This window comes from Anabrus simplex, chromosome 3, assembly GCF_040414725.1.
Source record: "Anabrus simplex isolate iqAnaSimp1 chromosome 3, ASM4041472v1, whole genome shotgun sequence".
NCBI classification, from domain to species: domain Eukaryota; kingdom Metazoa; phylum Arthropoda; class Insecta; order Orthoptera; family Tettigoniidae; genus Anabrus; species Anabrus simplex.
Window position 1 is genome coordinate 215184987 of NC_090267.1, and position 27533 is coordinate 215212519.

General features: G+C 40.0%; 1 protein-coding gene across 2 annotated transcripts in view; it reads right to left on the bottom strand.

Moving 5' to 3' along the window:
* The window catches only part of LOC136867165 (ankyrin repeat, PH and SEC7 domain containing protein secG), a 147768-nt gene that overhangs the window by 17969 nt on the left and 102266 nt on the right, over window positions 1–27533 (bottom strand). The window contains exon 1 of one of the 2 annotated variants that reach the window (XM_068227042.1): window positions 25958–26655. The exons of the other annotated variant lie outside the window; for it this stretch is intronic. Coding sequence (XP_068083143.1) covers window positions 25958–26641 — 684 coding nt within the window. The 5' untranslated portion in view covers window positions 26642–26655. Of the gene's footprint in view, window positions 1–25957; window positions 26656–27533 lie in introns of those variants that run through there. 2 annotated transcript variants of the gene reach the window in all.

The following is a 27533-nucleotide window of genomic DNA, read 5'->3' on the forward strand; positions in this document are numbered from 1 at the left end:
ATCGTCTTCTATGCTTCACGTTAATGGATCCCGTGCCCTACACTGCTATATCTCTCATATGCGGTAGGCAGATTTAGCAAAATGTACTGCACTTAAAGAAAGGGACATAACTATCGACCATCCGAGAAGGGATCTTTCCAGGTCTCTGTTGCAGCTCGAAGAGAATACCGTGACGGTATATAACAAATAGGCCAAATTTTCCCCTTCAAAATCACCAGCTCCTGTCGTTTACAGATACAAAGAAAACTACTGACATCACATCGAGGCAACATATCAGACGAAATGTCGAAAATAAGAAAAACGATGGATTGATTAGCATGATTTCCAGTTTCCCTTAGACAAATCCAACGAATCCAACAAAATACGAGTAAACAGAATAAAACATCATGTGGAAAACAGGAATTTATGTAAAATAATTCGCAATGTATATTTTGGATGGAGTTGTCATTACAATACTCACTAAATTAACACAATGAACTCCTTAATTCTGTGGTAATGATGCTCTCATGCAACGTCATTTTGGGCCCATCTATGGAATCACTTTTCTTTAGTTTCCCTCTGTTGCTAATGTGGATCTCAAGCAACATGTAACTTACATCATACGTAAATATTAGATTGCTAAGTTAATGGATATTGTCATATTATTTATCTTAAAAGGCACTTCATTCTAAAGGAATTTTATCCAACCTGCTAAATAGTGGGTACCGTTAAATTATTGTGGTCATAAAGGTTTAAACAATAATAATAATAATAATAATAATAATAATAATAATAATAATAATAATAATAATAATAATTTTTATTATATTATACCAGGTAGCTCACGGACGCCGTACTTTCTACTTATAAATGTCCCGCATGCATAAGTGATGTGTGGGGTGTCTACCAACTGATTTTAACAGGGGAACTACTGCCAGCGGGCAGCCTAGAACGATGTTTACTAATGCAAGGGGTGCATTCGACCGCCAGCACTGAGTAACATGCTGCAAGTGTGACTCTGTTTCTTATCTCTTCATATTCTGACGTAACCTACATCTACCGGATGCAAGCTCACAGCGAATTATTTGTAAAAGAAACCTTATCTGTACAAGCCTTTGTGTCTTATCTGCTAATTCTTTCCTTTTTTCCTTAATTATTAGCGTAATTTTTGGCTGAAATAAGCACCAAATGCCGTTCGTCGCGGCTAACCTATTTGTATAGCGCTACGACAAGTAGTGGAGACTTTGCCTGTGCTGTGAGGAAGGGTAGTAGGGGTATATATTGTTTACCGAGGTCGTGGCCGCACAGTTATAATTCACCCACTTGTCGCGCGCATTCATCAGTCTGGCAGTCTCTTTAGTGTCTGTTAGTTTCTTAGTGAGTATTCAAATACTAAATTATTTTAATTGCATAATCATGCCGTACTTCTATGTAAGTATACCGGACGAGGTGGCGGTGGGGTTACGGGCGTGCAGCTCTGAGTTTGCACTCGGGAGATAGTAGTTTCGAATCCCACTGTCAGCTGCCCTGAAGATGGTTGTCCGTGGTTTCCCATTTTCACACCAGGCAAGTGCTGGGGCTGTACCTTATTGAAGGCCACGGTCGCTTGCTTTCCACGCGTAGCCCTTTCCTGTCTCATCGTCGCCATAAATCCTACTATGTCGGTGCGACGTAAAGCCAATTGTAAAAAAAAATTTCAGTTGTAATCGTATTTCAGGGCTAATACCAACGTTCCTAAGTTATTTCTTGGTGTTATGTTATTTATTAAGTAAATGCCCCGTAGTATGTTTGTGAGACCAGGTGAAAATTTTATTATACAGCATTGAATCAAAATCTACGAATAGGCCTAATCCACGGGACTGATTAATTACATTTACTTATAAAAAAGCATAATACAAACGAAATAATTTAGTCCGGTGAATATAAAGTTGGTATTCTCTCGCGTTGCAATTACAATTACAATTAAATATATCTGTTTTTACAATTGACTTAATGTCGCACCGACACAGATAATTCTTATAGGAAGGAAGCAACCGTGGCCTTAATTAAGGTACAGCCTCAGCGTTTGCCTGGTATGAAAATGGGATACCACGGAAAACCATTTTCAATGGTGTCGACAATGGGATTCGAAACCACTATCTCCCGAGTGCAAGCTCACAACTGCGCGCCCGTAACCCCACGGCCAGATCGCCCTGTACAATTACATAGATGTACGGCATGATTATGCAATTAATAATCATATAGTATTTGAATACACACTAAGAATCTAACAGACAATAAAGAGACTGCCAGACTGACGAATGCGCGTGACAAGCGGGTGAATTATAACTCCGTGGCCACGACCTCGGCAAAAATTTGTACCCCTACTACCCTTCCTCACAGCACATGCAATGTCTCCACTACTTGCCGTAGCGCTATACATTAAAGGAAAGATTTAGCATATAAGACAACAAGGCTTTTACAAATAGCTTTTTAAACATAATTCCTAGTTCCAGCTGGCTAAAATGGAATGAATGTCATATTAACTCTACAAAGTGCGGGTGGGAGCGACTGTCCCTCCTTACCCCACCCTCTAACCGCCGCTACTGTTTGTAGGCACGCCAAAGATGCAGTAAATGGAATCTAATAACTTATTAATTTAGACACGTGTAGGCATTCAAACTGGTAAAAGAGATTATTGCATGGAACAAAAAGGAATACTGTTCGGCGAAATATATTTGTAGAAGGCGTACGTCTGTTTGGAGCTTCTGTTGCATTCCGACCAGGTTGTCCAGCTTAAAATAATGTCTATGTGTTCACCGCTGCTGATCACACTAGCCATTGCCGATATGCAGACAGCAAATATAGTGCGGCTGTATCATACACCAGCCTAGAACTATGCGGTCGAAAACGATGTTTACGAATGCAAGGGATGCATTTTACCGGCATCGCTGAGTAACATGCTGCGAGTGTGACTCTGTTTCTTATCTCTTCATATTCTGACGTAACCTGCCCGCTGGCAGTAGTTCCCCTGTTAAAATCAGTTGGTAGACACCCCACACATCACTTATGCACGCGGGACATTTATGAGTAGAAAGTATGGCGTCCTTGAGCCACCTGGTATAATAATAATAATAATAATAATAATAATAATAATAATAATAATAATAATAATAATAATAATAATAATAATAATAACAATAATAATAATAATAATTTAGTGTGGCAATTGCTGTCCTAGAGCCTCCGTGGCTCAGGCGGCAGCGCGTCGGCCTCTCAACGCTGGATACCGTGGTTCAAATCCCGGTCACTCCATGTGAGATTTGAGCTGGACAAAGCGGTGGCGGGGCAGGTTTTTCTCCGAGTACTCCGGTTTTCCCTGTCATCTTTCATTCCAGCAAAACTCTCCATTATCATTTCATAGCATTTACCGGTCATTACTAATCACCTTGGGAGTGGCGACCCCATTGTAATAACAGCCTGTATTTAGTTCATTCATTACATCCCTGACCCGGCCAAAGAATGGAATCAGGTTGTAGGTTTTCATTTATTGCTGTCCTAGTAAAGCAGATCCTACAAAGAAGGTGGGCGATATTTTGACGAGGAATTAAACTGCGTGTCATTATGGCAGAGTGTTTTTTCGGGGTGTATGAAATGCAGCAATGTTGTATACAATACAAATACCCGTTCCGAGGGTGTTAACCATTTAAGGTTTAAATCCCCAAACCGACCGTAATCGAACCTGGGACCCTCTTAACCGAAAGCCACTCTGCTGAACATAAAGCCAAGCAGCCAGACAGTATCACAATATATTTTCATAATAATACGGAAGTACAATAATTTAATTAGTTTCTGTGCACTGCTTTCTTCCTTTATTCACATGCTGTAATTGCTTACTTCAGACGTACCTTACATAGTTGAATTCAACGAGTGTCACATGTAGGGCCTACTTTGTGTGGCCCACACCAATGGATGCTATCTGACTTGCTATTACCGTATTATTCGAATGAAAGTTCTTAATTTAATTTCAAACCAAAGATACCAGAATACTTCACGGGTCAAGTGTCAATGGCAGACAAGTTAAATACGTTTCAGTGCCGCATGCATACAATCATCAGCATTTTGGTTGATAACCCCCTGAACGATATCTGTGACACATGCAGCACTTTAAAGGCCTTTGTTTCTCATAAAGGATGCTAGCCATCCAGATGGCCTGATGGAATTGAAGTGTCCCGGGGTCAGCGAAATGACAACCTGAGACGTACATCTTGGCTTTCATGACCCAAACTTGTCTCTCGTATCAGACAGTCTCACAGTTGACCTCACGATGCTAAGTTAACTTTATCTCAGTTTAGCTTTACCATATGGCAGGCTGAGAATCTAAAGCAGGCAGGTACACTAGTCCTATAGCAAGTGAAGCATTTCTACTCAATGATAAATTCTGCGGAAACTACAGCTGCGCTGCTCGATCTTGTTACATGTCTGTTAAATGATGTGCACTCATCAATTGTCTGCCCGCAGATCGCATTAATAAAAGGTCTCGTACGTACCCACTGTTCATACTTATGATTGAAATGCGTGTATAAATAAGTGATTGTAAAGACTGATAGTTACGCTAACGTCATCAGATGCAGACCTGGCTGTGCAATAATTGGTATCTTATCAGCATGCAATTGCAGTAAAATGGGCCGGACTGAGTGGCTCAGACCCCAACTTGGCAGGTTCAATGCTGGCTCAGTCCGGTGGTATTTGAAGGTGCTCAAATACGTCAGCCTGTTGTCGGTAGATTTACTGGCACATAAATAACTCCTGCGGAACTCAATTCCGGCATCTCGGCGTCTCGGAAAACCGGAAAAGTAGTTAGAGGGACATAAAACCAAAAAAATCATTATTAGTAAAGAAATCCTCCTTGACTAAATCCCGGCACCTCGGCGCTCCGAAAATCATAAAAGAGTAGTTAGTGCGACGTAAACCCAATATTATTATTATTATTATTATTATTATTATTATTATTATTTCTTCCTTAATCTGTTTAACCTCCAGGGTTGCCTTTTCCATACATATACCGCCTTAACGGCAGAGTCCTGGAGCGTGAGGCTTTTTGGGTCAGGGATAAAACTGAGGAGGAGGACCAGTACCTCACCCAGTCGGCCTCACCTCCTATGCTGAATAAGTGCCTTGTGGGAGATGGGAAGATTGGAAGAGATAGCCAAGGAAGAGGGAAGAAAGCGATCGTGGACTTAAGTTAGGCACCATCCGAGCATATGCCTGGCGATGAAGTTGGAAACAACGGAAAACCACTTCGAGGATGGCTGAGGTGGGAATCGAACACCCTCCACTCAGTTAACCTCCCGAGGCTGAGTGGACCTCGTACCACGTTTCAAATTTTCTTGGCAGAGCCGGGAATCGAACCCGGATCTCCGGCGGGTAATCGCACTAACCATTACACTACAGAGGCAGACTCAGAAAAGCATCCGTTCAAAAATTAATCAAGAAATCACAAGACCAGGATGTCTATAGCAGTTAATTAAGTGCTCTTCATTCGCGGTCAAAACTGTGTATCGAAACCCAAACCTGCATCCTTCTGTTCCAACTCGCAAAACCAGGACTAATCCACCCCTTCATATTCCGTATTCCCGCCTCTCTCTCTCGTTCAAAGAAGTTTATTTATCCGCATACCAACCCTCCTTAACTTCTTATCTTCTGACAGGAACTTGGACGTTTTTCCTTGGTATGCCTCCTTTAATCGATTCTTCCTTAACTTAACCTAGTTCATTTTCTTCATATTCATTTTTTCTCTTCTCATTGCTGTCTTCTCTTTTGTACATAATGTAATATTCATTTTTTATTTTTTAGTCTACTATACAGTTACTTATTTTTTAAAATCTGTATTTATCTTACTGTGCCTAGCTATAAGTTCTTCTCTTCGTTTTACGTTCAATCTTCAATTTTCCTCTTTGTTTCTTTTCCCTTTATATTTTGTTCTTAACTGTTGTGTCTCTATTGTTGTTTTTTTAGTTTTTAATTTTTTCCTCTACTTTTATCATTAGATGTTCTTTCCTCATTGTTCTTCCACTTATTTTTTTGTACGTTTGCCTTGTACTACTCCACTGTAAATACATTTTTCCTTTGCGTAACTCTGTAATTCGGCTTCTCGCTGTTTTGGTTTCCCAAATAAATAAATAAATAAATAAATAAATAAATAAATAAATAAATAAATAAATAAATAAATAAATAAATAAATAAATAAATAAATAAATAAATAAATAATAAAGTTGCTTAGCATTTAAGAGGTAAGTTGAGGAAGTGCACGAGGTCTGCGTCAGTACTACTGTTCCATTAATGTACTCCTTTTCAGTACCTGATTCTAGCGTCTCTTACTATTGAAAACATAATACAAACATAAAAAATATGTAACATCATTATAGCAAGTGTTGATCGTAGCTGTGGAGAAAATCGTAGAGTATTTAATATCTAGTGTACAAGTACGTGACATCATTATATAAAATATTCAACAAGAATTCATATAAATTCGGAAACAAACCTGCAGAATTAAAATATTCCTATTAGCAGAAGATAACGTATGAAGAGGTAACATTCTTTAACGTAGCGAATGGATAGGCGTAGTGAACGCTGGTGTTATCTACATTCGCTAAATAGAACCCCGTCATCCGTGTGGTCAGTATTTCCAGGCTCCGCTAGATAGCAGGGGAAGCTGTGAAAGGCAAATGTTCTTTAACGAGAATTGGCTGCTAGCGTTATCTCGCGGAAGCCAGGTGAACTAGGTCTTCGTTTGAATGTGTTCTCCAGTATTCTGGTTTTTAATGCAGAATGTAACTTTATTTGCCTATAATATGGGCTCACAGACGAGATGTTAAATTCCGAAATAAGATCATCTAACACTTGAAATTAATACATTCAAAAAGATTCTTATACTTCCTGTATACCTACGTTCTTAGTTAAGGACGCAAAATTTCTTTCGCGAAAAAGAAAAATATGGTCCGCCTCGGTGGTGTAGGGGTTAGTATGATTAGCTGCCACCCCTGGAGGCCCGGGTTCGATTCCGGGCTCTGCTACGAAATTTGAAAAGTGGTACGAGGGCTGGAACGGGGTTCACTCAGCCTCGAGAGATCTGAGTAGAGGTGAGTTCGATTACCAACTCAGCCATCCTGGAAATGGTTTTCCGTGGTTTCCCACTTCTCCTCCAGGCAAATACCGGGATTGTACCTAACTTAAAGCCACGGCCACTTCCTTCCCTCTTCCTTGTCTATCTCTTCCAATCTTCCCATCCCCCCGCTAGGCTCATCTTCAGCATAGCAGGTGAGGCCGCCTGCGCGGGGTACTGGTCATCCTTCCCAGTTTTGTCTTCGGACCCAGAGTATAAAACTCCAGAACACTGCCCTTAAGGCGGTAGAGGTGGGATCCCTCGCTGAGTCCGAGGGAAAAACCCACCGTGGAGAGTAAACAGATAAAGAGGAAGAAAATTTTATATTCCGCAATGAGAGCGTCAACTTGAGGTCGATGGATTCAGAGTGGGCTTCGACCTACAAGTGGCCATGGCTGATCCGTGGTCCGACGGCTCTGCACTCTGACCGACCAACGGAGCAGAAAGGGGTGGCTGCGGCTCTGCCGTGGCTCTACGCCTCTGCATTCGGGAGACGGAGAGGGGCTGGTCCCTACCGTCGGCTGTCCTGCGAATAGCTTTCCGTGGTTTTCAATCATCCTGCACTAAGACTAAGGCCGCAAACCCTCTCATCTTCTCCGAACAACTCTCTGGCCTGAGAGACGGCATTACAGTCTAGGAGGCCCACCGTCCCCTTCAGGGACGGAATGAAAACGTTGTGGCTTTACGTCGCACCGACACAGATACAGTAAGTCTTATGGCGACAATGGGACAAGAAAGGCCGAGGAATGGGAAGGAAAACTCATTTCTATTAGATCAGAGTACGCTTCGGCTTAACAGAGGCTAGTTTTACTAGCCTGACAGCTCTGTATGCAGAAGGCGGAGGGGCTGGTTCCCACCACTGACTCTCCTGGAAGTGACTTTCAATGATTTTCCATTTTCCTGCACTGCTAGGACACATTATTTTGTAGGCCACGACCGCCACACCTTCACCTCTTCTGCACCTCATATCACCGCTTCCCGTTAAGTTCAGTTGTTATCTTACTGTAAGTGCTAAGAGGGATCTCAATAAGGATGGTCGATAGATTATTTTGTTAGTGGCTTTACGTCGCACCGACACATATACAGTAAGTCATATGGCGACAATGGGACAAGAAAGGCCGAGGAATGGGAAGGAAGCGGCCGTGGCGTTAATTAAAGTACAGACCCAGCATTTGCCTGGTGTGAAAATTGGAAACCACGGAAAACCATCTTCAGGGCTGCCGACAGTGGGGTTCGAACCCACTATCTCCCGGATGCGAGCTGCGTGCTCCGAACCACACGGACAACTCGCCCGGTTGATAGATTTTAGCAAACGTGTTAAGTGTAAGCGTAAACTTCTTTTAGATACTTATCATAGATGTATATAAACCTGTTCCTATCAAAACCGAACTTCTAGCCTTTTGCAGTGCCCTTTTATGGTTTCAAGCTGATAACATTGCAAACGTTACCGTACCATTGACGATGGGCTTCCATACTCTGAATTTTAAAACCGACTAAATTATGGTACACCTAGCCTAACGAACACCAGAGAAACCTATGAAGTTTGTATCTGAAATAAAGTACAGGACAATAAAATCAAATGATTAAGTTGGTGAACAGATATATAACACATTATATGAAACCCGTCTTCGATCAATAAGCAGCAGGACTTCGTTAGCACGGACTTAAATGATAGTAAAATAAAATACTGGGCTGAACAAGAGAGAAACGGGCGTTGAACAAGTCAGAGGAAGAACTCAGGCCATAAACTAGGAGGAAGTCCAAACCAAACGTTACCGTGGATCTTTTGAGCTCTTTATGAATCTATTGTAAAAGAAGAAGTCGTAAAAGTGGGTGTTAGAAACAAATTAACTGAAGTGACCTGGTCAGTCCGGCGCCTGTAAGAAGTTGAAAAGACCAGTTCATTACTTGGTAACACATATTTGGCATAAAATGAACGTAATGTTATAAGCAGCACATTATGGCATCTCTTATTACCTCAGGTTATAAAGACATAACGGCGTTTCATAAAGAAATGAATTGCATCTTCTCTTTAATAGTCTGGAATCATAAAGAAAAGACACATGAAATAAGAGACCATAGTGAGCTCAAGTCCGCCTCTGTGGTTAGTGTGATTAGCTGCCACCCCCGGAGGCCCGGGTTCGATTCCGGGCTCTGCCACGAAATTTCAAAAGTGGTACGAGGATTGGAACGGGATTCACTCAGCCTCGGGAGGTCAAGTGAGTAGAGGTGGGTTCGATTCCCACCTCAGCCATCCTGAAAGTGATTTTCACTGGTTTCCCACTTATCTTCCAGGCAAATTCCGGGATGGTACCTAACTTAGGCCTTCCCTCTTCCTTGTCTATCCCTTCCAATCTTCCCATCCCCCCGCGAGGGCCCTGTTCATCATAGCAGGTGAGGCCGCCTGGGCGAGGTACTGGTCATCCTCCCCAGTTTTATCCCTGACTCAGAGCCTGAAGCTCCAGGACACTTCCCTCGAGGCGGTAGAGGTGGGATCCCTTGCTGAGTCCGAGGGAAAAACCGACGCTGGAGGGTAAACCGATTAAGAAAGAAAGAAGTAGGCTCAAGGTAATATGACGTGGGCAGTACTCGTATTATCAGAATTTGACAATTTACAGTTATTTAAAAAAAAGTAAATGCCTACCATGAAGGATCGTTTTGCTGCAAAACTCGGCATTAGTGTAGTGACGGTATTACTTGAACGGCCTTGCAAACAGAGAGCGTATTGCCACCTGTTGCATACTAAGTGTTACGGAGATATCCTTGGTAGTTAGAGGTGAAAGAAGGTGCTGGCTGGAATAGGTCTCAACTACAAAAGTTCGAATTAAAATTTCAACAAGGTTATATTTTCAAAACTTGACAGTGGTAACATAGAATTTTGAGCGTACAACAAATACAACAGTTAAATCAGGTACACAGCAACTTTACAAATTCTGGGCTACAAGCTCCAAAGTCTGAGCTCCCAGCTCACACCCACAATTTAACAAAGGGCAGAAAACCCCTTCATTACATGGAGCTCTTGCTCCCGCTTAATAATGTCAGGCCTCCTAGAGGCACCTTCCAAAATACCAGAAAGAGCTGACCTGCTCTCGAATTTTACAAGCCTTATCAAAGGCCACAACAACCCTGACTCCTAACTGCCCTCAAGGCACACATACAGTGAAACAGGGGTATCTAATACCCAACCTACAGAGCCTTTGCATGAAGAAAACAAAACATCAGGATGAGTTACTGGCCCAAAGTACAGAAAGAACTGGAGGCGTGAACTTGCACTCCAAAATACACCTTTTAAAACCTAAGTGGCTCCAGGCCGATACACAGGGGCTAGTCCCAAGCTAGGGAGGTGACCCGTATGAGAAAACTTTAATACATTAAGGAAGAGAAGAAACGGTTATAAAAACGTGGTCACCTCAATTTCAAAATGAAGGGGAGTTCGAGAGGGTAAAGCACTCCCTATCCCCACTTTACTGTGAAAGAGATTTGTACTTTTCACATAGACAGAAGAGGAATTTACATTTTAAAGTGGTAGGTCACATATTAAAGGTTTCGAACCCACCCCGAGAGTTAAACTGCTGAGCTAGCCAGAAATAAAGATGCTAAAAGGCCATTACCTTGTTGAAGATCTGCTGTCTGAAGAACGAGGCGCTTCCCGCCCCCTGCTACATATTCACACACTGAGTTAGATGTTATACTAGTGGCCAGGAGACAGGAAAATCAGCAGTTTTAAACCCACGCGGAAAATTCGAGACCTTTCAAGAATGAGTAGACACACCCCCTCAACTTTATTGGATAGCTTAGAGCTACATATCCATATCGAAGAAGACATACATGATTGGCCGAAAATTAATTAAATAAATTTGGGATTGGCTAAGTTCAAAACTGGCGGAAGGAAGGATTAATATTGCCAACCCAAAAAATAAAAGAATAAAACTTAGTAAAGACAACAACTTTTGAATACAAAATTTATTCAAGAAAGTTCATTCCTTCGCACCAGAGTGCGTAATCATAGTTTTTAGTAGAGACATCTGTTAGAGAACGTCCACACTTCTTGATCACTGAAAAACAAAAGTAAATCAAAAACACTCAGTGACATCTTCTGATAAACCGTAGAGTTAGTTCGGTTTTTTAAAGTTCAGGTTTTCTCCTGTAGAATAGATTAAATTTGCGCAAGATTTGAACTTGCGTCGTAGAGGTGTACCGCCCGGTACACTAAGGATTCATATAAACTACTCGTATATGATGAAACATTGTTGCAGGTCTTGAATAGCCCGTCTACTATCTTACATGCCTCTGTGACGCAATTGAAGAGATTTCGCCTAGTTATCTGAGTTTAGTAGGGCTCACTCTTTTGGAACACACCGAGCGATCAGGCTGCGCGGTTAGGGTCGCGCAGCTGTGAGCTTGCATTCGGGAGACGGTGGGCTCGAATCCAACCTTCGACAGCCCTAAAGACGATTTTCCGTGGTTTCCCATTCTCAAACCAGACAAACGCTGGGGCTGTGCCGTAATTAAGGGCACTGCTGCTACCGTCTGGCTCCATGGCTAAGTGGTTAGCGTGCTGGCCTTTGGCCACAGGAGTCCCGGGTTCGATTACCGGTGAGGTCGGGGATTTTAACCATAATTGGTTAATTTCGCTGACACCGGGGCTGGGTGTATGTGTCGTCTTCACCATCATTTCATCCTCATCACGACGCGCAGGTCGCTTACGGACGTCAAATCAAAAGACCTGCATCTGGCGAGCGGAACTTGTCCTCGGACACTCCCGGCACCAAAAGCCATACGCTATTTCATTTCATTTGACGGCTGCTACTTTCCCAAACCTAACCCTTTCCCATCCTTCCGTCGCCAGAAACCTTCCGTTTGTTCGTGCGACGTTAAAACAAGTAGGGGAATAAACTTGGAACGCGTGAGGCTGTGTGGTCATGTCAACGTATCACCCATTTCCTAGATCGTTCTGACCAGACTGATAGGGCACTTTGGCACCAACGGATAAGTGAGGACACAAACAAACAGCTAATGGATTCAGGACGACTGATCATTAAGAGTAGGGTCGTTTGATCTCACGACATGCACGAGCAGATCCAACTGCTACGGAGAACGCCACCCAGGCACTTGTAGTACATTTTAGGGCACGGTGCCTGCCTGAACCATTTCCAGGTGTTAGCAGGTGTCATGACGCCCATTAGAATGGTTACACACCAAACACGCCCAGTCAACTTTGGTTCGTCAAGAGTGAAATCCAACACGGAACCCACCCTCTGTTTTAGGCTACCACCGCTTTATTGGGTTCACACAGACGACGTCTCAGTCAAATCTGGGTTAAACTAGTCCCGTCAAGTGGAAGGGAAACCAAACTGGGCTTGATTCTGATGTGTCAGTCCAGTCCGATATCATTGCTCAACAACACGTGTCACATTCTGAACAGTGTAGTTATTAGCGTTTTTTACTTCCTTCGTTTTGTTTATGAATCTGGAAAAAAATGAATTGAACTAGTGAGAGAACGAGAAGAACTTTACAGTGTGAAGCACCCAAATCACCGCAACAGAGATACGAGAGCTGCCATTTGGAAGGAAATAGGTGATCAGCTGAAAACTTCTGGTAAGTTAAAAAATAATTAATAATACATTTTGTTTCAACTTTCATTTTTAACAATACCTTCCATAATTCACTTTAGTGTTTTAGTGTTTTTTAAACTTTAAAATGAAAACGTAGATTAAACAAACTGACACAATTTAACAATCAGTTCGGTAATTTTGCCAAGGCACAGATCCTGCTGGCGAGATGAAATAGTTTGTCAATGATTCCCTGATTTTCATGGCTTCATAAGTACCTCTTCGATAACAGGAAGCTCGTTCACTTCCATCTTATCTTCAAGAAATCTATTTTCCACTGACATTAATGTTTAGCCACTTCCAGATGAGCTAGAAACTTGAATTCGGCAATCTGATAGCTATTAGGCTGTAACCTAAGGAAAAATTCCAAAAAGTTCAATTTTTTTATACTTACCCCACCCCTCCCAAACCAGATTTTGAACGCAAATTCCGCAAGCACTAGAAAATTGACATTTGGTAAAATTATAGCTGTTACCCTGTAACCGGCCGAAAAATATCGAAATATTGAGGCAATTTTTGTGCTGGTTCAGATTTTTGTTTTGAGGTATTTTGTGACTAAACAGTAATTCCTATCAAAAAATGGGCAGCACTTTCGGTCCATGGTATAGAATAAAGAGATCTACAACTTTGGTCCTAAGACTTTTTTGTCGTATCTCGATACCTTACTTTCTACCTTAGCCTGAGCTTCATTTTCCGATTAAGGTCAATTTTGTTTCTTTTCCATACGTTATTTGGTCTGATCACACGACAGAAATCCGTAAAAAGATTTTTGGAGTGCTTCACCTTCTTAAACGGCAGAGGGGTGTATTTCCATTTCAGCTAAAGGCCAAACAAATACAGACACTGGTTCTCCATATTCTTAATTATGGTAACGTTGTTTTAGTTGACATGACGAGAGAAGAAACACTTAAACTTCAACAAGCACTCATTTCCTGCTTGCGATTTATTTACAATATCGGGTATGATGTTCATATCACCCCATACTATCAGGCTCTCTCATGGCTGAAGACTGATAAACGTCGGCAGCTACACATTTTAACGATGGTGTTTATAGTGTTAGCTGAAAGTCAGCCACTGTATATTTCTTCTAAATTCACCTTTTTTATCGTCATTTCACAACTTAAATACACGTTCCAGATCCTTTCTTTCTATTCCACTGCACCGCACAAATAAAATTAATAGATCATTTGTGGTGACCGGCGCCAGATTATGGAATTCTTTGCCAGCTCAGGTCAGGGAAACTATCACTTTACCAGGATTTAACGTCACCTGCCGAGACTACCTGCTAAGAACAGCTGACTGAATGGTTGAAGTATGAATGTGTACGTGCCTGAGGATTAGTCATTATTAAGAGATTTTAATATTAATCAGTTTTTTAATTTAGTTAGTTTATTTAAATTTATTTTCAATTCTATTAATTTATGTGGTTTTAGCTATTTTAAGTCTCTCAATATTTTTTTTAAGATTTTGATTATTATGTGGTTAAATGTAAGAGAGGGCCTCGAACCCTAACTTCGCCACTGTAAAAAATGCACTAATAAGTAAATAAATAAATACATAAATAAATAAATAAATAAATAAATAAATAAATAAATAAATAAATAAATAAATAAATAAATAAATAAATAAATATTTCACTTTTTAAAAGACACTTATAAGACAGGTAGGTTCACGAAATTTATCAGGTCACTTGCCACGGCCGTTGGTCATTTGTAAAGCAATTATTCTAGCTGCCATGAAGGTATGGGAAAAGGGAAGGAATATGTGGAAACACTACTCAAATTTCAGCTTAATTTAAGTTTGTAAAGCAATCTAAGGTGTAGCCGATGTGATACGAAAAAACTTCAAAGAACCAACATTACAGATAGTTTCGTTGTTGATACACCTGCTTAGTGTCAAGGCTGTAGCTGTCTGAAATAATATCTTAACTTGTGAAAAACGTACGAAATTTGAACTACATCGAAACATTTACCTCTATCCATGCAATAAATAGCCCAGAAACGAGAAAATTTCTTGTAACCAAGAATATAGGCATTAAGAGTGTCATCAGATACCGCAATCCGTTTGTCAATACGAGGTACTGTTCTGTCACAGTAATTTTCCAAATGAAGGCCTGCAGTTATAAACGTGCTCACCTCCAAACCATATCTATATATTATAAAACCGTAAGGCTGACTGACTGACTGACTGACTGACTGACTGACTGACTGACTGACTGACTGACTGACTGACTGACTGACTGACTGACTGACTGACTGACTGACTGACTGACTGACTGACTGACTGACTAACTGACTTTAAAGATTGGCCACTTCCCGCTGAGGTGGAAACTTGAAATTTAGCAAAGTGTTAGCTATTGGCCTGTACCTATGGAAAAGTTCCAAATAATTCAAATTTTTAAACACTCTCCTTCCCCAAAACTAAACTGACTGACTGACATTAAAGATTGACCACTTCCTGCTAAGGTGATAGGTATTAGCCTGTAACCTATGGAGAAGTTCCAAAGAGTTCAAATTTTTAATTAATAATCTCCTTCCCAAAAACTAAATGGCGGACGCTATGTTGCACACTTATAGCTCTCGACCTGCAACCGAGGTGAAATTCCGAAAAGTTCCAGTATCTAACGTTTTACCTCCAAATATTATCGAAATATGGAGGCAATTTTCATGATGGTGCAGACCATCGTTTCGAGGTATTTTGTGGCTAAAAGGTAAGCCGTATCGCCTAATCTATATATAAAAAATAAGAGTTTTGTCTGTGCATTGCTCAGAATTTGAAAAGAATGGTATTTCTGTATCAGTCATGTCCACTGTAACCAGGAAATGCACTTTTTACTTTTCCGTAATTTCCGTCTGTCTGTCTGCCTGCCTGTACAGTATGTATGTACACGCATCACGAGAAAACGGCTGAAGATAATTTAATGAAAATCGGTATGTAAAGTCGGGGTATGAACCACTACAAACTAGACTATGAATCATTTTATTAACTCTGAGTGAAATGGTAGTTTCTGGGAAGGCCTAAAATTTATTCTCAAATATTTATATTATTAGTGGTCCTATCGATAAATAGTACATAACTAAAGTTATATAGAATTAAATTTCCGATCATTTATGTCTTATCAATTTTTACCGTACCGGCTATGATAACAGATATTTATGAATTTGAATTTTTGTTGCTAAGTCCATATGAACGCCACGAGAGAATGCGTTAACAGAATTTAATGAAAATCGGTATAGGCCTATAGAGTCGGGGAATAAGAAACTACAGTCTAGGCTACAAACAATTTTATTGATCCTGGATGAGACTGTAGTTTAGGGGAAAGCGCATAAAATTTATTTTTTAAATACGTATGTTATTGGTCCTGTCGAAAATTACTACTTAACAAAAGTTATAGAGAATACAATTTCAGATCATTTGTGTTTTATTCCGTTTTACCGTACTGACTATGATAAGAGTGTTATTTCAGAGTCGGAAGAAAACTAAATATGAAGGCCTATAATGTCGAAACCTCATAAAATTTATCAACAATATCATTACATTGACCATTGTTTGATGTGATGTTTTTTCTCTTATACTTGGCGGGAAATGGCTCGGGAGTTAGAAAGCTTTCTTCTTTAGCATGCCATTCCTCTGGTTCATACATTTTCTGATACTGCTGGTACGTAACATACTGGTTCATCATAGTATTCCAGCTATTCGATCCCTACTCTGACGCGCTGATTTGAATCAGCAGTGCGCCCACTTAAGGCAGAGGCTCACTTAGTAGCAGCAGCAGTAGTAGTAGTGGTAGTAAGACCTGGTCTAGAATTACAATTTAGACCTATTCCAAATTATAGCACCACAATTCATTAAATAACTCATAATTCAACCCGGAAAAGAGCCGTTTCTTAAGAAAAGCTTCTTCCTCTTCACTTTTATTAAATTCTACATCCATTTTATTCCAAATTAGCAGTGAAGGGGGTTTCAGCTCTTGCTTGCAGGACAAATTTGCCTCCAAGTCAGATAGAGTTTTCCGCCGCCAGTGTACTGAATTAAGATTTTCCGACTCATCGGGTACTCCTAGGAAACAGATTAGAACAAAGACATAGTTTTTTGCCCTGGGACTCTGTACTATTTGACTCCCTCTGCCGAAAAAAGACGAAGAGTGTTCACGATCACGGCTGTCTGCGGCTTGATCACTCCAGCTCTGGAACTTTTGCCTGTCGGATTGGCAGCGTTCGTTAAAAGTGAGAAAATGTGGGGTTTTTCATTTGATTGACTATTTCATATAAAAGCATTGCTTTTAATCGCGCCATTTCTGCTGACGTCATTGTAATTATCTATGTTCATTTCAGTTGGGAAAACCACTGTCTTTCTGAGGATGTTAAAAGGCAGGTGGAGTGTGAGTGTCCGATATTATAATGAAAACTCCCCAACCTGATTGTGACTGATGGTAGGCAAGTGGACCTACATTTACAATGAAAATGCCCTAACCCAGTTTTCATATGAGAAAAGACGTTTGGTAAATTCCACGTCACGTTTCTAGGGTAACGTTAAGAGCTATGCAATTTAATACAATCTTGCTCACAACGTGTACACTACCTAACCTAGAATTCTGTATACCAGGTAGAATTCCGTAGTGAAGCACGGGTACATAAGCTAGTGGACAATGCATTCGGAACCCATCATGATGAGATCTGTAATTTTGGTCCCGTGACCTTTAGTCTTATCTTGATCCCTTGTGTCTTAGATAGAGCTGCGTTTTCTGATTTTAGGTACATTTTGTTCATTTTCCATACTTAATTTTACTGTTTTTCACACTTATAAGATTGATAGAATCATGACATTCAGCATTATAGGACCAAGTACGTAGGGTAATAAATAGACCTATGTTGGAGCAATCCTTTTCCGGTACGACGTACCGTTTCGTCACAGGATTTTCCAAATGACCTCTTCTAATGTAGAGGAATTGGGGGTTTGGGGGTGGGGACCCCACAAGCAAAAGCGATTCTCTCTATATAAAAGGCTCAGTCCGACTGACCGTAATCAACCCCCAGCCAAAACTACTCAAGTCAAGGAAATTACATTTTGGGGATATACGGTATTTATGTTACAGTGTGGGTGCCCACTGAGGGATGATTTTTGGATATTCCGTCGCTAAGGTGATGACAATGGGGTGAACTGTTTAAATGAGTACATCTATATCTCATAAATCTAACACTCCGCAGACGTAAAATTGGTATTTAAAAATAAGGAAATACGTATATTTTAGTTTTCGGAAAATACACTTAACGGGGGTTGAACAGGAACTAAAATTAGGAGAATTTTTAAAATGATTATATCAAGGGTATATCTAAGAAAAATGTAACATTCTGCAGGCGTGAACATTGGTATTTGGAATCTCCTAAAACGTAGAGAAACACGCATAATTTGTTTTCGTAAAATCCACATAAGGAGAAATGACAAGGGGGTGAATTTTTAAAATGAGCGTAATTTCAGTATATATCAAAAAGTAAGCATGTTACAGAGTGGAAATTTCCAGTGTTGAATATTTTACCTCCTAAGTTGTTGAAATGTGAAGGCAATTTTCATGATGTTGCAGACCATCGTTTCGGGGTATTTTGTGACTAAACGGTAAGTCGTATCGCCTAATGGACAATACATTGCTTTTTTTTGCTAGTTGCTTTACGTCGCGCCGACACAGATAGGTCTTATTGCGACGTTGGGACAGGGAAGGCCTATGAATGGGAAGAAAGCGGCCGTGGCCTTAATTAAGGTGCAGCCCCAGCATTTGCCTGGTGTGAAAATGGGAAACCATGGAAAACCATATTCAGGGCTGCCAACAGGGGGGACAATACATTGGAACCCATCAGTAATCACTTTTAAAAATAAAGTCACACGATTTTTTCAGGAAAAACCACTTAAGGAGTGGCTTGGAAAGAAGTGGAATAGGGGTTGAAGTTTTTTTTTATTATGATACGCATCTATATAACTAAAATCGTTACGACCGTCTGTCTGTAAATTCAATATTTTGGCGACATCTTCGTACAGGTATCTGCTTCAGGTGTAATAAACACCACCTGCGTATATTTTAACTTTCTTTTCATAAAAGTCCTCATTTTATCCCTCATTCCAAAGTCAAGATGGCGGCACAGTCTGCCAGTCAACTAGAAAATCGAAAGTATGAAAAAAAATTGGTTTTAGCCTGCAACCGACGGAAAGATGTTTATACATTTTTCATATTTAACCCCCGGAACATATCGAAACATACAGGGAATTTTAATGACGGTGCAGACCTTCATTTCGATTTATTTCGTGCCTAAACGGTAAGTCGTTTCACAAGACGGATAGCACGACCTCAGTTCAATTTAGAGTGATCTAGAACTTTGGTCCTATGACTTTTTGTAGTATCCCTATCCCTTATGCTTTAGATTTGGCTGTGTTTCTCGATTATACGTACATTTTTCAGTTTTTATACGTATATAATTCATAGTTTGGCAAACTTGTAGGAAAGGAAGTCATTAAATTTTGCCCATTGAAAATTGCCACGTCCGATGGCTACATGCGAGCCAAATTTCATTATTCTAGCTTCCACATAAGTATGCGAAAACGAATGTAAATTGTTAAAAATGTACCCAAATTTCAGCATATTCAAATGTTCTAACTCATTCTCACCCATAAATAGAGGAGATATGAGAAAGTGTTATATGACCAACTATTTAAACCGCTAAAAAGGGCGTCTTATGGTGAAATCCGTTTGTTGATATAAAGTACCGTTTAGCAGTAGTTAATCTGTAAATGAAAGTCTGCTATAATGTAAACATGCATATACTTTCGTATTTCGATCTCTATATATTCACTGCAGTGGAATTGTAGCTATCTAGAAGGGGTGTGTCTGCCATTATAATTAATACTTTACAAATCGATAGTGACTGTCAGGAGGAGGGCGTCTGCTATTGTAATAAATACTTCCCACATCTAGTTTGACTGGCAGTAGGAATGGGGTCCTTCTCCAACTCCTGTTTAACTCGCATTGTTAAGGAGGGCCTACCATTTTAATAAATAATTCCCTTGACAGTTTGTCTGGCAGAAGGCAAGAAAGCATGCTATTTTCTTCAAAACTCCCCTACCCGGTTGTGTCTGCAAGTAAGAAAGGGGACCTGCCTTTGTAACGAAAACTCCCAAATCGTTTGTGACCGTATAGTAGACATTTTTTGCAAGTTGCTTTACGTCGCACCGACACAGGTCTTATGGCGACGATGGGACAGGAAAGGGCTAGGAGTGGGAGAGAAGCGGCCGTGGCCTTAATTAAGGCACAGCCCCAGCATTTGCCTGGTGTGAAAATGGGAAACCACGTAAAACCATCTTCAGGGCTGCAGACAGTGGGGTTCGAAACCCCCTATCTCCTAATACGGGATACTGGTCTCACTTAAGTGATTGCAGCTATCGAGCTCGGTACACAGTAGTCAAGGGGGCCTTCTATTATAATGAAGAATCTTCCCAACTCGATTGTGTATGTCAGTAAGCAAGGTGAGCCTGCCGTGCCGTTTTCATCACAACTCCGCAACTCGCACTTTACATTTGAAACAACTTATGGGGACCTCCCCATCCTTTTTTTTTTTTTTTTTTTGAATAACGCTAGGGGACATGCAATTTTGAAAAGAAATCTTATTCGCTGCGTATGCAGTAATTTACTTCGATATTCGTATACAATGTAGAATACCGTAGGGAAGCACGGGTACATTTGCTAGTACAGTATATCATACATACTCACTGGGCGAAACGTCCGGTGATCTCGAAGGCTAAGGCAACTTGTCGACACTCGGTATGGCACGTTGGGTGACAGCAGTTGTATGAGGACGAGCATTATTCTGTTGGAAAGCAGCTGCAAATTGATGACAGCACAACCAATTCAATCGCCAGACTGGCGTGGATATCCGCTGTCGAGGTTCATAGGAAATCGCTTCCCAGACCATAACTCCTGGTGTAGGTCTAGTGCAGGGTTTTCCAATTAGTAAGAACCCAAGGGCCACATTGGAAACCGTAGGAATGATCGCGGGTCGCACTTAGGCCAATTTTCGTAAAACACCCCAAATAGGACAGAGATAGCAGTATATAAAATAATATGCATAGTTCGATTGAAATGGAGGTTTAATCATTTTAATTGCTTAAAACACTATCTTACAATTTCATAAAAGAGTGAAATTAAGAATAACCGCTACTATAGGCAGGACGATTGAATTTTGAAGAAGAGCACGCAACAATGTCTATCAATTTGAATTAATATTTGACAAATTAAAAATGTAAAACGGAAGACAAACTAAAATTAATAATGTAGTTAAAACAAAAAGAACAATTTAATGGGAGTAGTGTGAGGGCACAATGCTATACATTTGTAAGAGCCAAAAATTCCAACAATGTACTTCCAGGAGTAATTCCCTGAAAATTTTCACTGTGTATCAGCCAGTACTGCCAATGAGAGAAGAACAAAGAAATTGAACCGCTTCTTACACCAATTGATTTTAAAGTACTTCTTGGTATTCATTGCATGCTACGTTAAATAAAAAGGCCACAGTGAGGTTGGCATGGAGTTCAGAATTGGTATTGATCCCATAGTCATTTTTATAATGGTTAAGACCTAGAATTGGAATTTGTGGGGCTCATTTTCCGGCGAAGTTTAGATTTTAATTTAATTAAGTCAAAGAATTTATTCATCTCAAGTGAATACTCAAAAACAGGAGATAATATTAAAGAATGAATTAGTTCTGACTTTGGTCTATACAGTATATAAAAATGAATACATTTTTGACAGAGCTATGAAATATTTTTCCTAAATTTTCTTCAGATTTCTTAAAATACATTTTTGAAAGACCTCGCGGGCCACAAGAAATAGCTTTGCGGGATGCATGTAGCCCGCGGGCCGCCATTTCGAAACCCCTGGTCTAGTGTGTCGACGTCGCTCACTTGGTCACATTCTGACAAACCTACTTCCAGGAGTAATTCCCTGAAAATTTTCACTGTGTATCAGCCAGTACTGCCAATGAGAGAAGAACAAAGAAATTGAACCGCTTCTTACACCACAAAGAAACGGCTCTCATCTGAAGTCTCAGATTGCAGTGATTCGGAGTTAGTGACATGAACGCTACAGGACGTCTTGTTAGGAGTTGTCCCTCAAGTAATCGATTTCGCTGTGTCACACTGGTGCTTTCTGAAGCTCTGATGGCTGCTGCAGATGCAGGACGATCCACACAAAGAATCATGCGGTGCATACGGCGGTCTTCTCTCTCCGCAGTGGCTCGTGTGCGGCCGGACCCCGGTCTTCTTGAGACAGTGTCTTCTCGTGACCATTGTTGCCAATACCTATGCACTGTGGGTTCATCCCTGCCAAGACTTTCTGCAATATCGCGGAAAGAACATCCACCCTCTCGTAGCCCTATTGCATGGCCTCGTTCGAACTCAGTAAGCTGTTGATACTGCCTTCTTCGTCTCCTTAAAGGCATGTTCGACTCACATCTAACTCACAACGTCAACACCGGACGATGACAAACCATCACAAAGTGTACAGCGACTACAGGGACTATCTTGAAAAGAACACTGCCGCGAAAACCTTATTGAAAAATTTGATAAAAATTACTTTCGTATAGAAGAAGGTAAAACTATATTTTGCAAATTGTGTAAGAGGCATATAAGAGTATACATAAGTAGAATCTTTACAAGACATTCTAACAGAAAAATGCACTATGACGACATTAACTCCCGTGATGATGAAGTTTACTTAAATTCAACATCATATCTAGAAAACTAAAAGGAATTTTGTAGAGATTTGTGTTCGGTGAAGATACATGACAACTTTACGTTCTGAAACCGAGGTTTCGTTTTGTCTCCTTTCCACCAACGTTTTGTGTTTGCCTATTACGGTGTAGAAAACTGTATTGTAATTTTCTTCTGCTTTGAACGGTGTTCTCACAATTTTCATGTTTAACTCTGCGAGCGCATGTGAGCTCTGATTGTTACCGCTATCTACGGCTATAATGGGAACTATTTATCCCCTTTCACCTTGAAGCTGCTCCGGCCAATCAGCGCTTGGTGTCAGCCATCTTGATGTAGACACTCTCTCTGGCGAGAGAGAGGGAAGCGAAGCGAGCAGTTGCTGCTTTGGAATCATGGCAAAAAGTCGTTGGCGTTCTGAGCTCAAAGCAATGCTTTGGGATAGCATCATGGACGGTGGATAGTAAATCATAAGGATGTGGGGATGTGCTCCACACCCTCATTATATTTTCTTTATGTTCTCAATTTGTAACCTCGTAGTGAGTGATTGTTTTTAATATGCTGCGAAGGAAGATCTCCAACTGGTAAAGTGCACATGGCCGAGCCATGTATAAATCATACTACTGATTGAGCAAGCAACCAACCTGTAAGTCAACCTTTGTTATTTTGGTATTTTCATCGGCGGTGAACTGTTCGTGTGATTTCTTCGGAGGAAACATTAATTATCAAAGTTGTGCGTTCGATTATAATGATGTGGTCCTTTTCATTGTTGGGTAAAATTATAGTGCCCTTTCAAAACAAAGTATCGGGTTGAAAAGACCTTGTTAATTCAGAGTACCTAGTGTATTACATTTCTCGTAATGGAATTTAAGTGTTACTTGGGGTAATTTCCAAAGAAAAGCAGTGGTGTAAAATTTTTATTATTATTATTATTATTATTATTATTATTATTATTATTATTATCATCATCACACCGTAATGATGTTACTGCTGCTCTGAAATTATTTTGGTTTTTAAAAGTAGGGTAATACGTGGGAGATAGGGATTACTTGTGCTATGCTGGTTTATTTTAATTTATTATCCTTTATTTTTTTTGGGCTTTAAACGTGTTTTGGGTATGGTCTTTGCCCTTCTGGCCTCCATTGTTTTGGTGCCATTGTTGGTCCTTCCATCGGGATTGGTTCTCCCATGGTTTAACAATTGCTTTTGTTGCCGGGGTAATGGATGTTGATTTTGGAATGGAATGATGTTGGTGATGATTTTTAATGTTGGGAGACTACCCTGTCTGATGTTGGTTCAGTATTTTTGACACCCCGTTGTGTATTTTCTGTTTCTTGGGCACCCCAGTTGCTCTCTTTCCCTTTTCCTTCTATGTTTGTAGTGGTGGGTTTCTTTCCCTTGGTAACTTATTATGAAAAGCACTTAGCATCCCATGACTGGAACTCCCACTGTATTAATGGTTCCCAGTTTGCTGATGTGAAACGGATAGAGAGTAGGAACCTCTCAAGGAATAACGGTGAACCAAGAAGGTTGTATTTTCTTATTTTTAACAAAGTATCCTTTCCAAATGGAATCCTCTGATAAATGATTTGGTGGTTGTTACTAAGTAAACTGGTTGAGGTGATTGTAATACTTCCTGCAGCCTATATCTTTCTTGCCGACTGGCGCTTTGTGTTTTAATTTCTTAATTTTGGTCTGTTTCAAACTCAAGGTACCATTTAATTTACTTTCATTATTTTCTTACCGACCGGCGGTTTCAAATGATTTTTCATTAATTTATCTTTGGGTGTTTCTTGAGTTTAATTGTGTATTTCCTGTGGTTTTAAGTGAGGTCTGCCTCCCTTATTTTACCTAATTTAAATTAATCTCTTTGAATTTTAAAGGCCTCCTTATTTTAATCCTATGTCATCTGATTTTATTTAGTTTCTGGTACCTAGTTCTTTTTCTAATTTTACTAACTACGAGGATGTCATTTTTTTATTTGTTAATCTGAGTTTCATGAATTATATATATTTAAAAAAAAAAGAAAGTTTGTCTTTATTTCCACGCAACATTTATTTGACACACTGTCGGTTGGTAGCTTGATCCACTTGTTTTTTTTTCTACCACCTAGAGGTAAGTTTGCCTTTTACTATGTTCCTTTTGGTGTTTTCTGGGTGTGTAGTGTTTATCACGCTTCCGTTTTGTTCCTTTCAACTGGATCTTTGTCCTGTGTTGTGTTTTTACTGCCAATCAGTTTAGTTGGCACCGGGTAACCTAACTGGAGGGGCAGTTCTACAATCGAAAATAAACACTTTGTTTATGAAAAATGCACAAGCAATAGAGCTCCACGAGAGTACACACCAAGATATAATTACGTAAGACATTGCCCTAATTCAGATTCAAAATGCACTTCAAGACTAGAACTTACGGTTTCGCTGGACGAAACAACTGAAATTTATGACAGATATATAGCAAATGGAGCTGTGGGAATTTTGTTACCCGACCGTATTGGATAGCAGATTACTTTTGAAGTACCGATAAAACGAACCACATTACCATCGCAGAACTCTTTAAAAATCCAATGCGCTCTTGAGGCCATATGTAATCCAGCAATACAATATTTTAAATCTTGCAACGAATATTTCATTGTGTATGCTGCAGGCAGTGAAATGCATTTAAAACCCATATCTTAAACTAATTGACATGATAAGAATAGTGCACGTCTTTCATCGAGTGACTGGATGTGTTAGAGCGCCCTTCACTGACGTCATCACTTGTACTCTTCAGTTTAGTAAACTATCAAAATCACCTGTTCCAAAATTTTCCATCTCGTACCGCTCTTTGTAAGATCTGAAAATTCCATCTCACTCTCACCTTTATTACAAGTATATTTTTTAGAAATATTTATATTTTATGATAATGTAGTATTTCGAAAGTCACAATAGAATAGAAATTAATTTTCACAAAATCTAGGATGTGTGATTGAGACAAGAACCTAAATCGAAATATGTAAAAATATACTTCAAGCAGGTGTCAATATGAAGTTGCTATTTCAAATCCAAAATGTTGGCCAGAAGATAAGTTTAAATAAATATGTATTTAAATTAATTATATCAATTCACATTACTTTCACTTTCTTTAAAATGAAGTAAACTTTCTCTCATTCACAAGTTTTAATGATGTAGGCCTGGCTTAATTCCTCAATTCTGCACACCACATGTCTTTCTTTCCTTCCGTTTAGGCTGTCTATGCCTACTAGAAAATCTCGCACGCCCCTTGTTGAGCTTGTCCTCCCGCCCCCTCCTCCCCACACTACCAGCCCTGTTTGTGAACCAGTGATCTAAATCATACCGCAAATATTTCCTCTGTAATCACGTATTTTGAATAATTCTGTGCCGTATTTGCGTCGTAACAGCAACTCATACACTGGAAAGTAATTAAATTCAATATGTATATGTCTAATCATCTACTTGTAATGTAATACTGTACTCACCAAAACGTCGTGGGGAATGGTGGTCTCGTTGGCTGACTTGAATAAAGGGGTACCACTGAGGTCACCCTGCATTAACATTACTGTGGTACTAAGCACTGACTCCCATACAGTCCTAAATGCTGAGTCTTCATCTTCATGGTAAAGCAAATAGAATGTCACACTAAATCCAGTCAAGATGTACATGAACACAACTATATGGTCTAGTAGCTTCTTGGTGATGAATTGGAACAGGGCACATTTATAACTTAAGAAAGGAATTACGTTTGAGAAATGAGTAATAGCTAACCAAGAAAATATCAGAGCAAAACTAGAAAGTGGTTTATAATTCATTATGAGCGCTACGAAAGTTAGAACATGAGGACAAAGTTTTGTGGTAATTCTGTAGAGAATTTCAGTCTTGGAATTGATGCCCAACACTTGGAACGGGAACAATGCTATCAACATGAAAATACACTGAGAAAGTAGAAATGTTCTTACAACACTACGAATGAAGTCATCAGATATGACCAGGAAGTATACCGCTAGTAAACAGACGTATAGTAAATACGAAACGAAATGGATGGTTAAGAGTATCGAGTACTTTGCTTTGTTCCATTCTCGGTAAATAAGGGCTTGAGCAAGAGGGTGTTTCAGAAGTGGGTACACCTTCGTATCTCGATACTTGTACATTTCTTGAAGAACCATAAGTCTTTTCTCTCCTGCTGGGCACAGTAATGAGAAGTCCAATAAAATGTCTTGATGTCCTAGAACTTGTCCCTTTACAGTGATGCACTCGTCCAGCGCGTCTGAAAGTATTTGTTCTCCGTTGGGAACATGACCTAATATAATACTTACAGCAGATGTTTCCCGTTTATGAATGAACCTACGAGGAGAACTTACGGTAGCAGCTAAATTTGCACCTTTCTTCACTAAGAATCTGACACATTCCACAGAGCCTGTCGATGCTGCTAAATGAAGCGGGGTTTGGTTCAAAGCATTTCTTTTGTCTATGTCACTACAAATAATAGTGACATTTCCAAACGAAATGTTTGCGTAACATGAGTAGAATATTTCTAAAGTTTTCACACAGCCTGACAGTGCTGCAAGGTGAAGGCAGGTAGTTCTGTGCCGTGTAATTAATTCAGTATATTTCTGTAATTTAAGGGATATTCTGGGATCACTGTTAGTGTCTTGCAAAATGCTGTTGATCAGTACGCAAGCTTTTTCACCATGAAGTATTAACAGATCTTCCAAGTAAATTTCTCCATTCTGGGCGTACTTTCTGGTGAGCTTTTCATCAACATCTGGAGGAAAGTTCAGACTCATGCAATCATCCGACATGAGAAGTAGCTGAACAATGTGAGTATGCCCCAACTTTGCTGCGAGATATAATGGGTTGTACTTGAATTCCTCAAAAATTTCTTGTTTGTTGTTACTATGCTTGAGTAACACTCTTACACACTCAGAATTCCCGGTCATTACCGCGAGCATCAAACTCGTGTGGCCATCAACGTCCTTTGTCTGGAGAACGGAGCGATATAAAGACTGCAGCTTTGAACGTTTCAGAAGTTCTTCCAGCATTGATGCGTTCCCACTA